This window comes from Pogona vitticeps, chromosome 2, assembly GCF_051106095.1.
Source record: "Pogona vitticeps strain Pit_001003342236 chromosome 2, PviZW2.1, whole genome shotgun sequence".
In the NCBI taxonomy this organism is placed as follows: Eukaryota; Metazoa; Chordata; class Lepidosauria; order Squamata; family Agamidae; genus Pogona; species Pogona vitticeps.
The window spans coordinates 239865950-239886766 of record NC_135784.1 but is presented as its reverse complement, the minus strand read 5'-3'; the positions used below and the strand labels follow the sequence as shown (position 1 = coordinate 239886766).

Sequence of the window (20817 nt, the reverse complement as noted above, 5' to 3'; positions counted from 1 at the left end):
GTGGGTGTGTTGTGCTTGCGGGTGGGCATGTCACACTTTCGTGGCTCCCCATTGGCTGGTGGGTGGGCCGGCAGTGTCTGCTACTGGCTGTTTTGTTCTCTTGGATGGAACGTTCGTTCCCCCCCTGTTGGCCGTGGCTCTTCGGCCCTGGCGATGGTGGCAAAAAAGCAGGAGGAGGAAAGGAAAAGCAAAGGAAGAGAGAGGGAGGGGACGAGCGACAGACCGTCAAGACGGACGGAGGGGTGCGAGCTCTCCATGGTAGGCTGCAAATTGAAACCATGGGGGAGGGGAGCACGTGTTCTCTCACCATCACTCCCTCCCATGGCATGTCTGGGCAGGGAGCGGTGGAGCGCCAGGTGGGAGGAAGGAGAAGCGAGTGGCCAGGACGAGGCAACAGCAGCAGTGGCAGCGGTGCCCGGAGAGGTGGCCCGACAAGGCGCTCAAGGTAAGGGCTTTGCGTCGCCCCTCCTTCCCTCCCTCCCTTGCACATTGTCGAAGCGCTGCAGAGCGCCTCGCCAGGTGACCTGCGAAGAGCGACAGGGTGGGGAGGAGAGAGAGATAAAGAGACCTAAAACCAGAAGCCCCGGTGGCGCCAAACCCCTGGTGGCTTCCCTGCCGCATCTCCTTGGGGACTGGCTGAACAGCTAAAGAGGAGGAGGAGAGGAGCTCATGCTGGCTGGTGAGTGAGGCATTGGCTGGGGAGGCAGGGGAAGAGAATGTGCAGCACCTGTGGTGCTGTGTGGACGAACTGGCACAAACCTCCAAACTGAGGTTTGTGCCCACTTCTATACCTGGGATCGTCCCCAAATCTGTGCATCACAGATCTATAACTAACTCCCTTTTCAAGAGGTGTATATTTAACAACAGTGAATCTGTGTCCCACAAAGTAAAATCACCTTTATTTTGCAAAGGGATATGCACTCACTGAAGTGTATACCTTGTCATTGTTGTTACAAAACATTGTTATTATCAGTATTATGGATTTCAGTGTACTGTGTTTCCCCGAAAATAAGACAGGGTCTTATATTAATTTTTGTTCCAAAAATGCATTAGGGCTTATTTTCAAGGGATGTTTTATTTTTTTCATGTACAACTATCTACATTTATTCAAATACAGTCATGTCATCTTCTTCTGGTTGCTGCATAATGCTACACAATGATGGAGGGCAGGGTTTCACTTAACTGGGGCTTATTTTTGGGGAAACAGGGTATGAAAGTATAAAGAATGTGTGTGGGGAAAAGGTGCTACCACAAATGGCCTCCGGAAAGCCAGTTATAATGAATGGGAAAAGGAATGCTCTGAGAAACCTCCTGACAAAGTTTGGCTTTGTTGCTTTTTTTTTCTGGAGTGAAAAGAAACCTCTTAAGAACATGAGAAATAACAGGTACATCGTACGTCATCCGTATGACCTGAAGTGGTCTGAAAACACCTGACATACATTATCACAGTGTGTGATGTAACATCCCGCTGGTTTCCTCTCTGAGTGCTGGAAGGTGAATAGTACTGAGCTTTTTTAATCTTTGAGGCTGACTTCCCACTCACTTGAATGGATTGCACTACCTGGCTTTTGATTAGATTTTCTCGGAAAAACAAATGCTTCCTACACAGCATTGCATACAAGATTATTTAACTGTATTGGAAGAAAATGGAAGGAAATAATGGTTGAGGAGCAACAAAAAAGGAAGCCATTTTCCCACAGTAAAATTACAAATATTAACACCCCCCCCCCAAAAAAATGCTGAGCTGAACTTGGGAATAAAGATATTTTCATTTCTTAAAATCCTTGATTGACACCTTAAAAAGTTAATTCAGTATTCAGACTCACCATAAACATAATCCATAAGAGATTCTGAATGCAATATTTAAATTACAAATATTAAAAAACTCCCCCCCCCCAAAAAAAAAAAACGTTGACCTGAACTTGGGAATAAAGATATTTCCATTTCTTAAAATCCTTGATTGACACCTTAAAAAGTTAATTCAGTATTCAGACTCACCATAAACATAATCCATAAGAGATTCTGAATGCAATATTTAATTTTCCATCAGACTAATGGATAAGAAAAAGGACACATAGAGATGTGTAGGGGGAGACAACAGCAAGAAGAAATTTGAAAGACTGCTGTAGAATGAAACAAATTACTGGCAGCAGTCATACTTTATTTCTGTTTTAATACCATATTGAATCCACACTGTACACTTATTAAGATACTGACAGTTGCACAAAAACTTGAACTAGAATATGTCAAATGCAAATAAATCTTCAGAGAAAAACCTCTTTTATGAATGTTTCTTTCTTTGTTAAATGTTTGTTTGTAGAGTATTAGATGACTATACTTTAAAAAAACATTTGAGCTGTGAGTGCTTTATACCAAGGAAAATACCACCTCAAAATAAAACACTCTTAAAATGCAAAGAGGGATAAAAGGTTATGATTTCTTGCCCTCAGAATGTTTCCGGGTCTCATAAACATAACAGGAGTGTGTATCTGAGATTTGTTTCTTTTTCATATACCTGCCAGCCATAATGGAATTCTTCTCTTATTTAAGGGTGTGACCGCACAGAAGGTTGTTCCAGATCGACACAAACTTCTCTATCTCACACCCTAGTACTTAAATTGATGATGTTGTCCACACATAAATGTTTAATTGTCTTGAAAAAATGTGTACCACCTGTCACTAGCTGATCTTCCCCGCTCTACCATTATTGACATCCTCTTACCCACTCCTTTGCCAGTATCAAGTTCTTTCTTTTAAAAAAAAAGTTTAGCAAGTGAAATAGTGCTAAGTTGACAAGACATGTGAAGCAGTTGAATCAATTTAATATATATAGCAATTATATATTCTATATAATATATATAGCTTTAGCAATAAATTAGGAGACAAATGCTTTTAGAAATACATTTTGCAAATAGTGTTGTAGCTCTAGTCTGTACTACGGTGAGCAAAAGGCAGGCAAAAGAAGTAGGATTCACTCCACATCTTGCATCATCAGTGATGTCATCTGGACATGTCCAGCAACTGTCTCATGACTGATATAGGTGATCACGCAAGCCAAAATAATGTGGGCTGTTATGCTACAAAAAGCCCTGGTGGCTGAACAAAATACACTGTGTAGTTACGACAAAAGACCAGCTCTATTTTTGATTAGTGCTGGTAATGTGTAGTCAACTGAATAAATATTGAAAGTAACACTGGGGAACTGAACACAAACAGAGAGAAAAGCACCCATTATTATTATTATTATTATTATTATTATTATTATTATTATTATTATTATTATTATTATTATTATTATTTTATTATTATTATTATTATTTTATTATTATTATTATTATTATTATTATTATTATTATTATTATTATTATTATTATTATTATTATTATTATTATTAGCAGCAGCAGCAGCAGCAGCAGCAGCAGCAGCAGCAGCAGCAGCAGCATTATTAGCATTAGCATTAGCATTAGCATTAGCATTAGCATTAGCATTATCAATAATAATAATAATAATAATAATAATAATAATAATAATAATAATAAATGTTGTATAACTCTGCCAGCTAATTAACTCAATGCTGAACATTCACAGTGTTGCAGTTTTTTAAAATGCATTGAAAGGAGTGCTGTTGGTAACCATCTGTTATCTCATGGTTTCCATCTGAAGGCTGTAGAAAAGTTTGCTCAACAGCCAAATGCTAATTCCGTTGCTATGTACACAAGAACTGGACAAGAAACACACATAAATAAAGGTAGCTCCTTCCAAGGGTTTCTTCCATTGCAAATATGACTTGGGTGACTTACTTCGTTGTTGAATGCCAGTTTTGCGTCATTGTACTTGGCAGTTGACTTGGCAACTTTAAAGCTGTGCCATGCAAAACGAATTGTTCAGATCTCTCCTTACCCTCTTTGGATGCTAAAATCTGTGCCTTTCTTCTCTGATCCATGCTTACTGGCCTCATGAAAGCTGAGGCTGTAAATCAGGTCACCTGTATTTTAACACAGTCTGACTGATTCAGAGAGGAGAGAGCTGCATCCTTAAGAACAAGGAAGAGGCCTGGGAAATATAAAAGAGGTCTCAGCTGGGATAAACCACAGGGAATAAGATCTTTTTCATCTGAGGATTAAAAGCTATTTTATATCAAGAGGGGATGTAAGGTCTTGGAGACTAAATCCTTAGAAACTGTCAGAACTGCATTGGGGAGGAAAGCTGGGCTTTTTTTTTTTAACCACAAAACCATATGAATATATGCATATACTTTAGATAGCTATTTTTCTTACTAGGGTGCTAATCTGGTCCTAAGAAGCTCAGTCTTGAATGCGGACTCGGATAGTATAGTACTAATTAGCTGAATTCAGAAATGTTGCTAATGGCTATAAAGAAAGTTGATAACAAGTCATCTGAACAGCACAGTCTGGTTGGAAAAGGGCATGGTTTCATGTGAGCTGTTCTTTGTACAGGTTTTGGCTTGGCTAGAGGGAGCAACACTCAAATTCATTAGGTTTAAGAGAACCATAGGTGAACTGAAAACAAAGGTAACCATTGCCCTTTTATGCTTATAATACATAAACTCAGGAGAAATAAAATTACAACAGACCCATATTGTTCCTAGGCTTTAAGAAAGTTTTGAATGGCTTCCTTAGAATGATTGTTGTATCGTACTGGTACACTATGCTGCATAACTGAAGATAAATAAGATCACACTGTAAATGTTTATTGTTCTGTTTGGATTTTAAAAAAAAGTGAGTGGAGGGGAAATAAAAGCCATTGTTTTGCCAGCACTCCAAAGAGTTAGTGCACTTGTTCTTGAATAAGCTCATGCCAGCAGCACAAATCAAGTACTGTAATACTTTTAACATATCAGACTCTGGGAGTGAGTGGTGGCGGCTGGATTAAGTCCTCATTGGGTTCTAGGGACAGGCAGTAATTTTGCACTTATACAGATGAAATTGCCCAACTTGTTCATCCATTTTTATTAATTATAGATTTTAAAAACCTGAAATACCATCTCTCTCATATAAGTAGGAATAATGAATGTTACTTGTTTTATCCCCACATTGAATAATTTCAGAACTGACACTAAAATATGTATTTTAAAAATAATTATACTGTATTAGCTTTTGTGATTCAGAAGAGCAATGTGTTATATGAGTAGATTAATTACCCTTAATATGTGTCTTCCATGATATATATCATACTGAGGTAAAATATGATCCACCACATAAATGTGAAATTGGGTATGATAGAGGAATAGCTAGGATAGTTGTATGGACATCAAAATGTCTGAGTAACATGAGAACATTCTCTCCTGTAGGTCCTCTGCATTGTGTCAGTCTTTCTCTTTCTGGGTGCCCTAGTAGCTCTTCTTTAGCATCTTGGAGGAGAGATGGAGTTGTTGTTGTTTAGTCGTTAAGTTGTGTCCAACTCTTCATGACCCCATGGACCAGAGCATGCTGTCTTCCACTGCCTCCTGGAGTTTGGTCAAATTCATGTTGGTAGCTTCAATGAGTGGATGGAGTAGAATATGACAAATAAATAATCCAGTCAATTTGTTCTATACAAAAATTTGAAGATTTCTGAGATTCTTTTCATATGTGCCTGCGTTTCAATTTGCAGATTAAACAAACTGGTTTCTGTTTGTTTAGGGAAGGACATTCAGCTCACTGGCTGCCATTGCTTGAATGATGATTGGTTGGTTCCTTTAGGAAACCGTCACCCCAAGCGTTTCACCCTTGATCATTGCCGTGATGAAGCTCAGAAAATTACTGACATGGGATTAAGGCAGTTCTTTCAGCATTGTGGAGGATCTCTTATGGTAATGTCATATCTTACAAGAATGTTCAGTTTGCTCTCACAGGTGTGGTAAAACTAAAAATTCTAAAGGCTTTAAAAAACAATTAGCCATTTATTTGTTGGAGAGTAAGCAACCAGAGTAAGCAGAAGAACAATGTTAACATCCAGCCATTTGAACATATGTTTTTATGTATGCAAATGAAAAAGAGAATAATCTTTATTTTGTAAATATTTGAATAGTTGATGTTCTACACTTACAGGGAAGTATCTTGTTATGAACACTGAGCCAAACTATCTTATGACAAACTAAATCACTTTGAAATATCAGAAGTATATAATAGACTTTTTGCAGTGTATTTGTACTTATTGCAAATTGACCTTTTCAGTTTTCAACAAATGCTGTCATCTGCATATCTTAAATTACTGATATTTCTTCGACCAATTTTCACTCCACCTTCATCTTTGAACTTTATGTGGATCTCTTTTTCGCTTGTGTGAGATGTTTTACACTGTCACTTTACTGCAATTCATTTATGATTTGGTTAGTGGAAAACTTAAATTTTCCATTTACTTTGATGAAAATAGCTATATTTTAAAAAACGAAAAAGTGCATTAAAAAGGACCACAAGAGGGAGCCCCTAATGCCAGAGAAAATAAAACATGATTTTCAAATGAACTCAAGAAAATATGCACACACTGTATTCCTAAATTAGAGTGAGCAGAGTTTTGTGTAATTCACCATACATTTTAAACTTGCGCTGATTATCTGTCTTTAAAAGAGCTTCTTTTTAAAAACGATTTCCCTTTAACCAACCTGCTTTCTTCGAGGACAATATTAGGAACATGATGCGGGGAGCACTCATATGGGGAAGCAAGTTTGGACAATACGTTGAACTGGTCTTTGGAAATATTGAGTGCAGAATGGTCTGAGAACAATAAAAGTGCCCCCCTGTCCCCATCTTTCTCTCCCGTGAAATGAACTGTTTGTAACAAACGTATTATATATATATGCTAGTGTTCCATCTGCTCTGGAAAGCTCCACAAGGAGTGACCAGTAGCTCAGTCATGCAACCAGTGTGAGAATGGTTGGGGAGGCTGCCAAGATGGGGAAACATTTGTGCAGTTTCCCTTCCACTTTGATTCTAGCCTTTACTTATTTATATATTTTTTGCACAGTAGCCCACCCTCCACAGACTGTACCAGTGCATAGTAATGAGTCATAACTAAGTCACTACGATGGATAAAAGGATAGGTTTTATTATTTAATTTTATAAAAAGGGGTTTTCTTTACAAGAGCACCAATAAACTAGTCTGTTGTCACGAGTTCCAAAGTTAAATTAGTCGTATATTTATGCTCTTTTATAGGACATATAAAGCTACCTTGTGTTGAATTAGATTGCTGATTTCTATCCAGCCTAATATTGACAGTTCTGACCTGCAGAACTGGGAGAGTATTTTCCTATCACATAGTATCTGAGTATACCTCTTAGTTTTATCAGAAGCTGAATATGGAAACCTCTCAATGCAGATCATTACCACAGTTCTATTGCTATTCCTCCCAGATATATGAGTGATAAAGACATAACTAAAGATGGTTTACAAATGTTGAAACTAAGGATGTGCACTGTCTTTGGACAAATGTGCAAAACCTGACCAAATGACCAGCAAATTCCTCCTCTCTACCAGCCTCACTCCCAGCCCCATCAGGTGATAACCATTTTAATTTTCTTCAGTCAAGGGTATGGGGTTTCCAACTGAAATTTGAAAATGCACAAATAGCATCATGAAAACATACAAAGATTAGTTTTGACTGTTAGCATAGGGCTCAGTGTAGGTTGGACACACATCTATGTCCTTTTATTTGGGAGTGGACTGAGTCAGTGGGGTCATGCTCATCCATAGTTGAAACAGTAACAAAAATACTTGGTTCTTGTCAGTGAGCACTGCAATTGCCTTTTCTTTCTTTTGCACTCAGGAACTCAGCATAAAAAGCTGTAGTGGTCCTGGATTTAGGGGGGACATCATTCTACTTCATGCAAGTACCTTTTGCCATAACCTGACAACTGTAGATGTAAGCTGGACTGGAGCTACGGATGCAGGACTCACTGCCCTCGTAAAAGCATCTAAAAGGTATCAGAAACAAAGACCTCAATGACTACTTTGGATTGTTGTTGTTATATGCCATCAAGTCAGAACCGACTTGTAGCAACCCTAATAGTGCTTTCAAGATAAGTGAGATATTTAAGGAATAGTTTTACTAGTTCCAATCCCCCAGTGAGTTTCCATGGCCATGTAGGGATTAGAACCCTGGTCTCCAGGTTCCTAGTCCATTACTCTATCCGCTACACCAGTGGTCCCCAACCTTGGGCCTTCAGATATTCTTGGACTACAACTCCCAGAAGCCTTTACCACCATTTCTGCTGGCCAGGATTTCTGGGAGTTGAAGTCCAAGAACATCTGGAGGCCCACGGTTGGGGACCACTGTGCTACACCACACTGAGTATTCCCCTTTGGATTGTATTTAGCATTATGTCACAGTTTTGCACAATTTGTACAAAGCAGCTACTTAAATAAAAGGAAGAGACTGTTCGGGAATTATATGAGAGATGAAGAACTTGAAAAAAGAAGTCACAGTATGGAATGTTCTGATTTAGGATTCTATTCTGTTCTGTTCTGTTCTATTCACTGTCAATATGTATACTCCAGTGATATTTCTCTACCTGGAAACCCCCCCCCCCAAAAGGTCACTGTAAGTTAGAACTGACCCGATAGCACGATTATTATTATTATACAGCAGAAAAAGAGAGCTCTTTACATTTGATAAAGACTGATATCAAATTATGGGAGTTAGGCTAAAATACTAGGCATGCTTACCTGGAATTAAATCCTAATGAAGATAGTGGGATTACTTTTGCATGACCTTATGTATGATTGTGCTGCCAATCTCTTCTGCTGTCTGATATATGTAATTGTCCAGTGTGTGTATTCAAAAAGTTATATATTGTTATACTAGTTGGTGGACAGACTTCAACATCAAGGTCACAAACTGGAGCCTTGGTGAAAAATAAATTCACTGGGGGTGGGGATGGTTGAGCTAGAGCTGAACATAAATAGCTCTGGGGCAAACTCAAGTACTTGTGGGCGTGCATGAGGTGTACATTGGAATAGTCTGCATATGGAAGCAGAAATCTGTAATTGCCTTCCTACAGATCAGGATTTCTAATGCAAAACTACAATAGTAGTGCAGTGAAATGCACAGAAATGCTAGTAAAATGTCTCAGTGAAAGGTCAGAGACAGACGATCAGTACTCACACTTAATAGAGGTAGCACATGAAGGCTGAGAGATTAGTGACTAACAGAAGGTAAACCACAGCAAAGGATTTGTGTTACTTGTAATATTAACTTGCTTTGGGGAATTAGAACGCTTTCCTTATCTACTCTGAATTGCCCAGAAATCTGCTGGGAAATCCTGTTTCATCTCTTGCCCTGACCCCACCACAGATTATACCATCCGTTCCACATTAGAAGGGTTTTCTTGCCCAGAAATGGAGTTTATGCAGAGAATGAACAACAACAGAAATAAACTTAAATTAACTAGGCCTACATAACTTGCCTAACGTGTATAACGTAATTAAGATAATTGTCCTGTGTTTTTAGTTTACAGTGTCTTTCCGCTAATGGATGCCTGTTAACTGATGATTCAGTGATAACCTTGGTTGAAAAGCATGGGAAGAGGTAATTCATATTCCAGCACAAACGGCAAACCCTAATGCAATAATTTAGTGCTTGTTGCATTATCGTATCACTGTATTTATTGATTTTTGCTTTGTATTTTGGTGTAGCAACAGCTCACATGACATTATCCCCAAAAAAGAGTTTAATTTCTACTAGAATTGCCCACGTATACTTGGCAATGGTACCGTGTGATCTGGAAATCAAAGCCATTAAATGCAAAGATGTGACTCTTTCAGTGATCACTTAGTGGTGCAAGAAGAATGGAGCTGTGCTTTGCAGCCTGGGGCGCTGTTGTAGCAAACTGAGCTGCGCTTTGTAAACCCATGTAGTGCAGTGGTTAAATAGGTGGACTGGAACTTAGATCTAGTTTCTAGTCCATTGTGCAAAATGAAACTCACTGGATGATCTTTGGCTTGTCTCTCTCTCTCTCAGATGAATTGGTAGGACTGTTGTGAAGATAAAGTGGAGAGAAAAAGAGTAATGCTTGCTACCTTAAAGTCATCAGGGAAAGGTGGGACATAAATGTAAATAATAAATAAATGCAAAAAGAATTGCATATCTGTAAGCTATTTCAGTGGGTATACTTATGCATAGAACTGAAATGTGACATGCATGGGATTGCGCTGTGCTCTGTATGCTTGGTAGGAAAACCTTCAAATGGGTAAGAGCTGCATCTGGTGCTTCATGCTTTGTTGCCGTCCTACCATCCGGAATATGGTCCTTAAGACTCTTCTCAAATTGGAATTTTATTCCTCAGTTAAGAAAAGTTCACCAGTCCCACTGTGTAGATATCATACATCATTAATATTAATAGCGTTTTCTATTTCTATGCATTTGTCTGATCTGTTTTCAATGCTAACTCAGGTATTGACCCATTATCACATCTCAAAGCACTGCATTCTTTGTAAGCCTGTGTTTTTCTGCATGGGGAATGTCCCTGTGTTTTTTTCTGCATGGGAAATGCTCCTCTTATCCACCCACCCTGAAGATTAAGTATATGATGCACCCATGTAGAACTGATTTTATTTAAAATCAAGAACTGATTTTATTTAAATCAGTAAAGATAAATAAATAAAGAACAATACATAAATTACAAATTTAAGAAAAAACCATTATAACACAAAGCAAAAGCAACTTAAGTTATACAGTTACATAAACAGTGCGCTCCTCCGCCAGGGCCATTGGAGCGATATCAATTACCGTGGTGCCCCGCATAGCGACGATAATCCATTCCGGATAAATCGTCGCTATCCGGAAACGTCGCTATGCAGGGGGAAAACCCCATAGGAACGCATTAAACCCTGTTTAATGCGTTCCTATGGGGGAAAAACTCACCGCTATGCAAAAATTCCCCATACGGCCGCCATTTTCGCCGCCTCGGTAAGCGAGGGCAGGACGCAAAAACACTGCGGGCGGCCATTTTCTTCATCCGGCGGCCATTTTGGAACCGCCGATCAGCTGTTGGGGAAACATCGCAATGCGAAGATCGGTAAGCGAAACGCTTACTGATCATCGCAATGCGATTTTTGCCCATTCAAAACGTCACAATGCGATCGCTTTTGCGATCGCTAAATCTGCATTGCTATGCAGATTCATCGTTAAACGGGGTGCTCGCTATGCGAGGCACCACTGTATTTATTTAGGAAGGCTCACTTTCCTTCCAAAGCTGTATTGAATTTTGTGAATGTACAAAACCCTTCCCTTTTATTAATACATAACCAACAAAGGATCCTCAAATATCATTAAAGTTATTCTTACGTATCAACCCCCTTTGCCACCTTAATATGACAAGTCATCATTAATAGCTATATTCCAGATATCTGTATATCATTCATTTAATTGAAATTCATATTTTACTTTTCAGTTCTTTGCTATCATTGATCTTACAGCTGTTACTACAATTGTTATTAATTCTTTATCAGTCCATCCCCATTGTTCTCTATCAAACATTGACAATAATGCCATATCAGGGTTTATTCCCACATAAAATGTCAGCATTTTGATAATTTCTTTGAAAATCCATTTCCAACAATGCATTATATTGTCACATTTCCATCACATATAGAAATAATACCTACTTCCCCACCACATCTCGAACATACATTAGAATATTTACCCATATTTTTCAGATGCTAGACCCCATACTACTTAATTTTTTTCTTTTATTCTTACCAATATAATGTGTATTTTAATATTCTCTTATCACATGAATTTTTCTGCTGTTCATTACTTATATGCCTTCCTAAATCTTTTTCCTATTACACATTCATATTGATCCTCCATTTCTAATAATATCTTATACATTTTACTTATTATTCCCCTCATCTACATTATAGCTTGTTCTTCCTTTTGTATTACTATCTCTTCAAATTTCATATAATCTCTATATTTATCATTTTTCTCTATATATACCCATTGTTCTAACTGGGCTAAACTAAGCTAAATTGTTCCCTTTCTAATACTACCTTTATCTTTTCCCGATTATTCATCTTTTTGCTCAAAAACTTGTTTGTTCTTCAACATTTGCTGGAAACCTCTTTAATTCTGTAAATGGTAAAATTGGTGGCATTAATATTTTCCTATATTTATTCCAAATATGTAGTATATACATCAGAAAAGAGTTTCCATCATTTTTAGAATACTCATACTGTATTATCTTTTTTTAAATTTTAACAAAGATCTCTTGACTTGTTGAAACTTTAATTTTACCCATATTAAATTATAGCATCTGGTATCTATGTCATTAGACTTGCTTTGTTGTTGTTGTTGTTGTTTAGTTGTGTCCGACTCTTCGTGACCCCATGGACCAGAGCATGCCAGGCCCTCCTGTCTTCCACTGCCTCCCGGAGTTGGGTCAAATTCATGTTGATTGCTTCGATGACAGTGTCCAACCATCTCATCCTCTGTCATTCCCTTCTCCTCCTGCCTTCACACTTCCCTAACATCACACTTCCCTAACTCTAGGGAGTCTTCTCTTCTCATGAGATGGTCAAAGTATTGGAGCCTCAGCTTCAGGATCTGTCCTTCCAGTGAGCACTCAGGCTTGATTTCCTTCAGAATAGATAGGTTTGTTCTCCTTGCAGTCCAGGGGACTCTCAAGAGCCTCCTCCAGCACCACAATTCAAAAGCATCAATTCTTTGGCGGCCAGCTTTCTTTATGGTCCAGCTCTCACTTCCGTACATCACTACAGGAAAAACCATACCTTTGACTATTTGGACTTTTGTCGGCAAGGTGATGTCTCTGCTTTTTAAGATGCTGTCAAGGTTTGTCATCGCTTGTATTTTATATTTGGAATATCTAATCCTCCTGTTTTTTGTGATTGATATAATCTTTTTAAAATTAATCCTCACAAACTACTGTATATTAATCATGTATTCGTGAAGGTTTTCATGGCCAGGATCTAATGGTTGTTGTGGGTTTTTCGGGCTCTTTGGCCGTGTTCTGAAGGTTGTTCTTCCTAATGTTTCGCCGGCCACAGAGACTGGCGAAACATTAGGAAGAACAACCTTCAGAACACGGCCAAAGAGCCTGAAAAACAACCATAACAACCATTATATTAATCATATTTTGCCATTATTTCAGTTTCTATGATTTTAATTGGTAACATCATAAAAGAAAAATTAATCTTAGGTACAATTTTCATTTCAAATACTGCTGTTCTATTTTAAAGCAACCTTTAAAGAATAATATTTAATTAGAATGATGGCTAGTCTGTGAGATTCCAGGCTCATGCATGGATTGTGAAAGAACAGTAGGATTTTGCCTACTGGAAGCCTTATTTCATGTTAATAATGTTGTCATGAATAAAACACTTGGATTTAATTTACTGCATTTTAAACTTGGATGTTAATTGGTTGTTTGAGAATGCAGCCTGCAGTTTACTTATTAGCACAGAGAGAATGAATAATGCTGAGTATTCTACACTGGATAATACCAGCTCTCTTTTTTCTAAGAAGAAAATGTATTCTGCCACAATCACATTATATATTGTCCATGTGCCAAACTAAAGACAAAACTGTCTGTCTCTAGCATTACCCCACCCCTGGATATTAATAAGAATCTATGGCTGTGCATCTCAAGATGATTTTGTTTTAAAGTGAAGAAAATTAAACTATTGGTTGTTCTAAGATCATGGTCACTGGTCCCATTACCTCCTGGCAGATAGAAGGGAAAGATATGGAGGCAGTGTCAGATTTTACTTTCTTGGGCTCATATCACTGCAGATGGTGACAGCAGCCACGAAATTAAAAGATGCCTGCTTCTTGGGAGGAAAGCGATGACAAACCTAGACGGCTTGAAAAACGGAATGAGCACCACCCCCTAGAGTCAGACACGACTGGACTAAAAATGTCAAGGGCAGACCTGGGCAAAGTGCGGCCCGAGGGCCACATATGGCCCGCGAGCTGCTCCTGTCCAGCCCGCAGACACTTTTGAACATCAAAACCATTTATAGCTTTTGTCTAAAGTTGATCAGTTGCTTATCTTTAACATACCACAAAAAGCCTCTTTAGTATTTGTGAAGATTAACAAGTTTAAAATAAAAACAATCATAACATCACTGTTTCATTTTATTTTTAAGTAAAGTTGGTTCAACCCCCAAACATAGTTCAGATTTTTCATGTGCCCCCCCTATAGAAATTAATTGCCCACCCCTGGTCAAGGAGAACCTTTACCTTTACCTTTACCTTTTAAGGATTGAGAACACAGGAATATTGGAGTAGGGCTTGCATGCATGGACAAATCCCATCTGCACATTTAGCTGAAACAGGAGAAGTGTAAATGAGTGTGGGATGTGAATACAGAGCCACATTGTGCTAGGAATCTAAGAACCACCTGTCTTTTTTATGAATCAAGCTGGCATACAACAGCAGAAACACAAGCTCAGAGGGCAAGCTGACAGTGTAGCACAAAGTACTCAGCTTGAGAGAACATTCAGAAGAGAGGACAACTCTTAAATGTCTCTCTCCTCTTCTCTGTAATGGACTTATCCAACTTCCTATCAACAAACCTCTCTCAGTCCATGGCTACTCAGATGATTGTCTCTCTCTTCCACTCTTAATAACCTCACTGTTCATTTCTATAACTCCTGCTTTAAATCAAAGATGAATAGAAAAGAGCAGAGTGTAATATAGTAGACTAAAATATAAACAATGATTTTTGAAATGGCTTATCAGAAAGGATAGCAGGCAAAGAACATTAAAGCAATATGTGTTTAAAAATACAACAACACTGCCAATAATAGGGATGTGGAATGAATTTAGTCAAATCCCAAACCAATTGGGCTGATTTGAAGAGGCTTGAATAATGTTCAGAATGGATTGGATTGGTCTGAACTGAGTCCAAGCAGATCCGGATAGACTATAATTAGTTTGGCTGAATCCATCAATTCAGATAGAAAGATAGACAACATATGTTTCAAAATATTGCAAAACAGCACCATCAATCACCATGTGATGGGGAAGAGATAGGACTTTGATGGATCTAGCTTGCAGTCTTGGGCACAAATCTGGGCATTTTCTAATCGCAAAGCTTGCAGGGAGGGATTGAGTGATGCCCCTCAATTTATATATTTGTTCATCTCATTCAGCTCTTTAATTGCTGCCTTTTCTTGCTTCATTAGCAGAACACAGAAAAAACTACAGTAGCCTAATAGTCTTTTGGCTTTTCTAGTCCATATGCTTATTTGACTAGCAGTCTGTTTGTTGTAGATGGATCTTAATGTTTCAAATATGGGTACTAAGCAATTTACCAGATCTCACGCCTCTGCCTTCTAAGGCCAGCTGAGCAAGAATCTCACCTCTCTCAGATTGCAATTGTTAAAATTACTCTGTTGGTGCTTTGTGGCAGTTTTTGTCTGCAGCTTGTGTTTCCCTTTCCTTTATCATATCAGCATCCAGTTTTTTAATTTTCCAGCCTTTAGTCCTTCATTCCTAATTCTTTCCCAATCCAAACCCACTCTCTTGACAGTATATATTGTTGATTATTTAACTGATGCTCTGGATGGGTTTCAAGGATACTCTGGTATTGCTTTTATGAGGCACTGGCATTTCTTTTATCCCCATAATCTCTCCAATACTGTATATTTTGGCCTCTGTTTTTTTCAGGTTATGTTTACTTTGACTTCAGTCTATGTTGGCTAATGTTTGTTCTATCTTACAGAATAAGTCTTAATATTATCATAATGCGGAATAGCAGCATATGTATTGAGACACATTTTATGGATAGCATAGAAACCCTTGGACCTATCTGTTTGGAATTAACAGAAGTAATCCTCTCTTGGGAGCTGCTGTGTCTCAAAATTTCATGCATATCCACAAAAGACCATAAACATTACAGCCATTTAAAATTCCCAATGAAAGCAAACAGGAGACGTGAACATTCAGATTTCTGAAATTTCATTCGAATTCTGATCTGAATTAGATGGAATCTGGTCTGAATCTGCACTGGGTCCTAAACCAAATCAGGGTGCCCTGGTACATCTTTGACTAATAATGATAAGGTGTTAAAGTAATAGGGTGCTGGTTATTAAAATGTACATTTCCAGAAGTAGAAATGGTCATAATCTAATGCTCAGTATACTAGCAGCCTACAACAATTAGCATGACATCCTTTCTTTGCTTTGTCCATTCTCTCATGAAGGAAAGTAGCCCACAGTCTTTTCTCTCACACAGGTGAAAACTTACAGTCCCCACTTTGAAAACTTTCAGAGCGCTACCTTCCCTTTTGTGCATACCTGAAGTAGAGACAGCTTAAGAGATTTCTCATCAGAGGACAGTCAGCAGTTCCAAGGTAGTGAAAGATCTGTCATAGCAATAATTAGTTATCACAGCATTCAAAGTTTTTATAGGTGTTTCTAGTCTGCTCTGTACTGTACAGAGTAATGTTCCATTTCACATATTCCTGGCTGGTCACCTTAATAGGGGAGCTTCCCAACTGAGAGCACAGTCATTGACTATTATTATTATTTCCCTCCATCTCTTCCTTATTTCTCATTTGTTAGTTATATGCTGTCAAGTCAGAACTGAAGTTACAGCAATCCTATAAGTGCGAGTGAGATATTTAAGTAGTAGTTTTACCAGCTCCACTCCCCCAGTGAGTTTCCATGGCCAAGTGGGGATTTGAACCTGCTGTTTAGAGTCCTAATCTGTCACTTCACTCACTATACCATGCTAGGATCCTTATTAGGATCCTTGTAATGGCATGCTTTCTCAGAAGTAGGAATCAAGGATGACTGCTATGTCTCTGGTTCTATGTCTTTGCTGGGACATGCCACTGCCTTTTTTTCTGAAACCCTGGCAGTAATCTTGTGTCCGAGTCCAGGTTGTGTGGAGTTGCCTTCAGCAGCAGGGGCGAGGGCACCAGGACCCAGCCAACAGCACAGAGGGCCAAGCCCACACTCATACATGGACCAACTCGCCAGGATAGGGGCACGGGAGCAGAAACTGGAGCACCAGGACTAAAACTGGATCAAAGGAGTAGGAGCACTGAGCCAGAGCATGGAGCAGGAATGCAGGGTCAGGAACGCAGAGTTCAGAGCAGGAGCACAAGCACCAGAGTTCAGGAGCACAGCCAAAGATCTATGTTACCGAGGCAGCTTCTGGGAGCGAGAGTCATTCCTTGAGTAGGTCTTCCCTCGGGACTCCCAGGTGGACCTCATGAGAGCCCTGGCAGCTGCTGCCCCAGCAAGGCTTGATCCTGCAAACACTGGGCTCTTCCTTGGTCCACGCTGGCCCCAATCTTGCAGCTGCCAAGGCGGTGGTGCAGGGGAAGCCCTGATGCCACCCAGATGCTGACATCTTGTTTGACCTGAACAGTGGGACAGGACATGCTCAGATTGTTTGGTCCTTCCAATGGATGCTACATTCTTGTTGAATATGGATATGACTCTTGCTGGTAATCTCTGGGGAGCTGTCAGTATGCACTGTTATCCCCTGACCCCTTGCCACCGCTAAGGCCAGTAACAAGATGTTTGTCCACTTCCAAATACCTTATTTCTGTTCCAGAGGAAATGTTACAGGTAGCATATTTTAAGTGGTCATGTGACAAGTTCAGTAACACCGCAGGAATTGAACCTAGATCATACAATGAAATCTGGAAAGTAAGGTATGCCAGGATTAGACTGTATTATATGGCTTTGTATATACTGTAGAACTTAGTCTTCCAGGGCAGTAGAAAGGAAATCCTCCTTCCAGACTGCACAATGTCCATTTCTGTAGGTGATCACGGAACAAAAGGAAGGCAATTAGCCTTAGAGAAAGTGCGAAGAAGTCGACAAGCAGATGTCAGAGCCAGCGGAGCCTCAAGGCAACGCCCTGAAAACTCTTTTTATTAACTTAGCATGATTACATAGAATGTTGTGAGAATTCAGATAGGATACTAGTTACCTAATTGCTACTAGGATTGACTGGAAAAATCCTTTGATCTAATGCCCTAACTCTAAGCAGAAAGGCAGAATGAGAGGTCACCCTGCCTGATGGGAGCTGCTGCTCTCTGCCAGGAGTGTGCACATGCCACTGAAACAGATAACAGATAACAGCTTTGGGCAGGATTTTCCCACATTTCAAATATGTGGTGTGATCTCATATGTATATCTACTTGGGCATCATAAGACTTCTATTACTTATTGCAGGCATATTGATTTGCACTGGTTCTAGGTACTTACCATACAAGACACTTTGGGACCAAAGAGGCTCTTTTAAGTCTTCATGTTTAGTGCAACTTATCTGAGACTGCGTAGGACTGTCTGGGACCTGCTTATTGTACTTTCCTGTCTAAAATGTATTGATTTACTCTAACTTAATGGTCCATCAATATTTTTATCATACTGGATTTTTGCCCACCTTTGGATAATTTATACTGAAAGGAGTCTGCATTCTACTTCTCAATGAGTAGCCTTTATCTCTTATGTTTCAGTGACAAACAATCCAGGGAGATTTATCTTTTTTATATATATAAAGAGGAGGGAGGGGGAAAGGGAGAGAGGGAACATTGCTGGTTGTGCAGTCTTGATTGGCTCAGAATTCCCTCTTTGCTTAAAGTCCCTTGCCATCTGCTGTCGTCCTAACAATTATCTCTCACCCCATATATATTATGTGCATTTTGCATTTTAAAAGTAGCATACATTGAACACATTTATTTATTTATTTATTTATTTATTTATTTATTTATTTATTTATTTATTTATTTATTTATTTATTTATTTATTTATTTATTTATTTATTTATTTATACCCCGCCCCTCTAGACCATGTCTACTCGGGGCGGTTATGTCCTAAATACAAGTGAATGCTTAACATGCTATGTTTGCTTTTACCCTTATTTAGCAATTTAAGTTATTATGCTGTTGTTGGCCTATGATACTCTTGTGGTGTCCTTTGCTATTTGTGTGCCATTGTATTCTACCACTTTCAGATGCCTGCTTGTCAGGCACTCAGAAGATCGTTTTCTTCTGTATTGCTTCTAAACTGTGAAACCTACTGTGCTTGGGGTTCTAATTATTTCTCACTAGTATTATGCCAAAAATTTCTACAGTGAGTATTTTGGCCATAGTGGTTACATTATGAACATAAATCAATAGCTGGATTGGGGTTTCTGAAATCATATTAAAGTCAAGTGCTAGTCACATGGTGTGGGCCAGTGTGGGCATCATCTTGGGACAACCTTTAATTCACTTTTAAGCCGTGTTGTAATTGAGGCCATCTTGTGCACCCCCTGCCCACCTTTGACAAAGCCCAGGGCTTGCAAGGGAGAGATATCACTACATCAAACAGAGGCTCCCTCATGCTGGCTGCCGATGAAAATAGACAGGCAGAGATGGGATGATGGTGAGGGTTGAAACACAGTCGTGAAGAGGCAAGTGGAACAAAGATCAGCCAGGAAATTCAGCTGTCACTCAGCAGCTCAATCAGTCAAAGCCACATGGGATAGAGAAAAGGGGAATAAATTGAACCCTCTCCACACGATCCTTTCAGCCTTCCTGGTACAAATATTCAACACTTAAAAGGAAGACTTTTTATTCCCCCTCATGCTGGCTGCCATCTCTCTCTCTCTCTCTCTCTCTCTCTGTCTCTCTCTCTCACTCCCCACATGCATGCACAGGGTGGAGAAGGACACAATTTACACCAATACAGGTGTTCACATATGCTAAAATGCTTCAAAAAGAAATTGATTTGACATATGAGTTAAAATAAACAATCCTCAGAAGAGTATTTTACCTCATTTCCAATCAAAATAACACAATTCACTATCAAAACAATCCATGCTTACTTGTTAGTCATGTAGTCACCTTTTTTTTAAAAAAAAGATAAAATGCAAAAATTGGGCTCTTAGTCAAGTTTATAGAAAAGAAATGCCCTTTAAATTTTCAAAAGGAAATCCAGATAATTTCTCATGGATGGCTTTCATATAGAAACAAAAATGTATAACATATGGAAGGCCTGGGGAAGATGCTGAACAGTAGAGAATGAAAAGTGCAGAGACAACATTTTTCAGAAATATTCTTTTCTTAACAAATGCTTTGAGATTTTCCTTTCCATACTTCTGTAGAAATAAAGAACCACATTGTTTCTCTACTACTTTTTGGGGGGGCACTTCTGCTGTGTTTCTACCACCATTAGAACCATAACAATGTACTGCAATGGCATGAGATATAGGGCATTGTGGGGCTAACAAAAGGGTAGCCCGATTACAATAACACAACTGCCACTGTTACCACTTGCAATGGCAGTGCAAAAAACAAAAATACTTTGGGCAGGAGAAATGAATCAAACTGCACCGTGACCACTGCTAATGGTGGTCAGAGTTCCCATCTCTGAGAAATGGTTAGAATTGTTCCCTTCCCTTGGAGAAACACAGTGAACCCACCCACCCCCACCTCATTCCTCTTCTCACATATAGGGTGTAAGATTTCAGAAAGCCAGTTGTGAATACCTGTAGTTCCCACTCATTATGTCTTGAGGAAGAGAGTAATGATGCATGCTTCCAATCTGACCTTTCAAATTCTTCTTATGAGCATTAATTATTGTGATGGTTTTAATGACATTCTTCTTTAGCTGGCTCTTCACAAAGTCATCTAGCTTTTCTGGAGCAGTACATTTTAGAGGAAAGGCAAGATGGAAGTTAAATGAATAAATCATTGTCATTCATGATGCCATAGAAATACAGAGCTGAAAAGGGTCTTTTTCTCCAGTCTATTGCCAGTGCCAGTGCAAGAGGAGGTACAGGATTCTCTTTGGAGCCAACTGTCTTTTTTCCTTTGGCAAAAGCTGGCAGTACTATCGTCGTCGTTTAGT

At 39.1% G+C, this 20817-nt stretch overlaps 1 protein-coding gene across 5 annotated transcripts in view; it reads left to right on the top strand.

The window, feature by feature from the left end:
- The window catches only part of LOC110089640 (uncharacterized), a 61365-nt gene that overhangs the window by 18070 nt on the left and 22478 nt on the right, over positions 1-20817 (top strand). For 4 of the 5 annotated variants that reach the window (XM_078386121.1, XM_078386123.1, XM_078386122.1 and 1 more), the window contains exons 6-8: positions 5643-5812; positions 7766-7920; positions 9449-9526. In XM_078386121.1, the coding sequence (XP_078242247.1) occupies positions 5643-5812; positions 7766-7920; positions 9449-9526 (403 nt within the window). Of the gene's footprint in view, positions 1-5642; positions 5813-7765; positions 7921-9448; positions 9527-9958; positions 10130-20817 lie in introns of those variants that run through there. The other variant, XM_078386124.1, reaches the window with a different exon arrangement.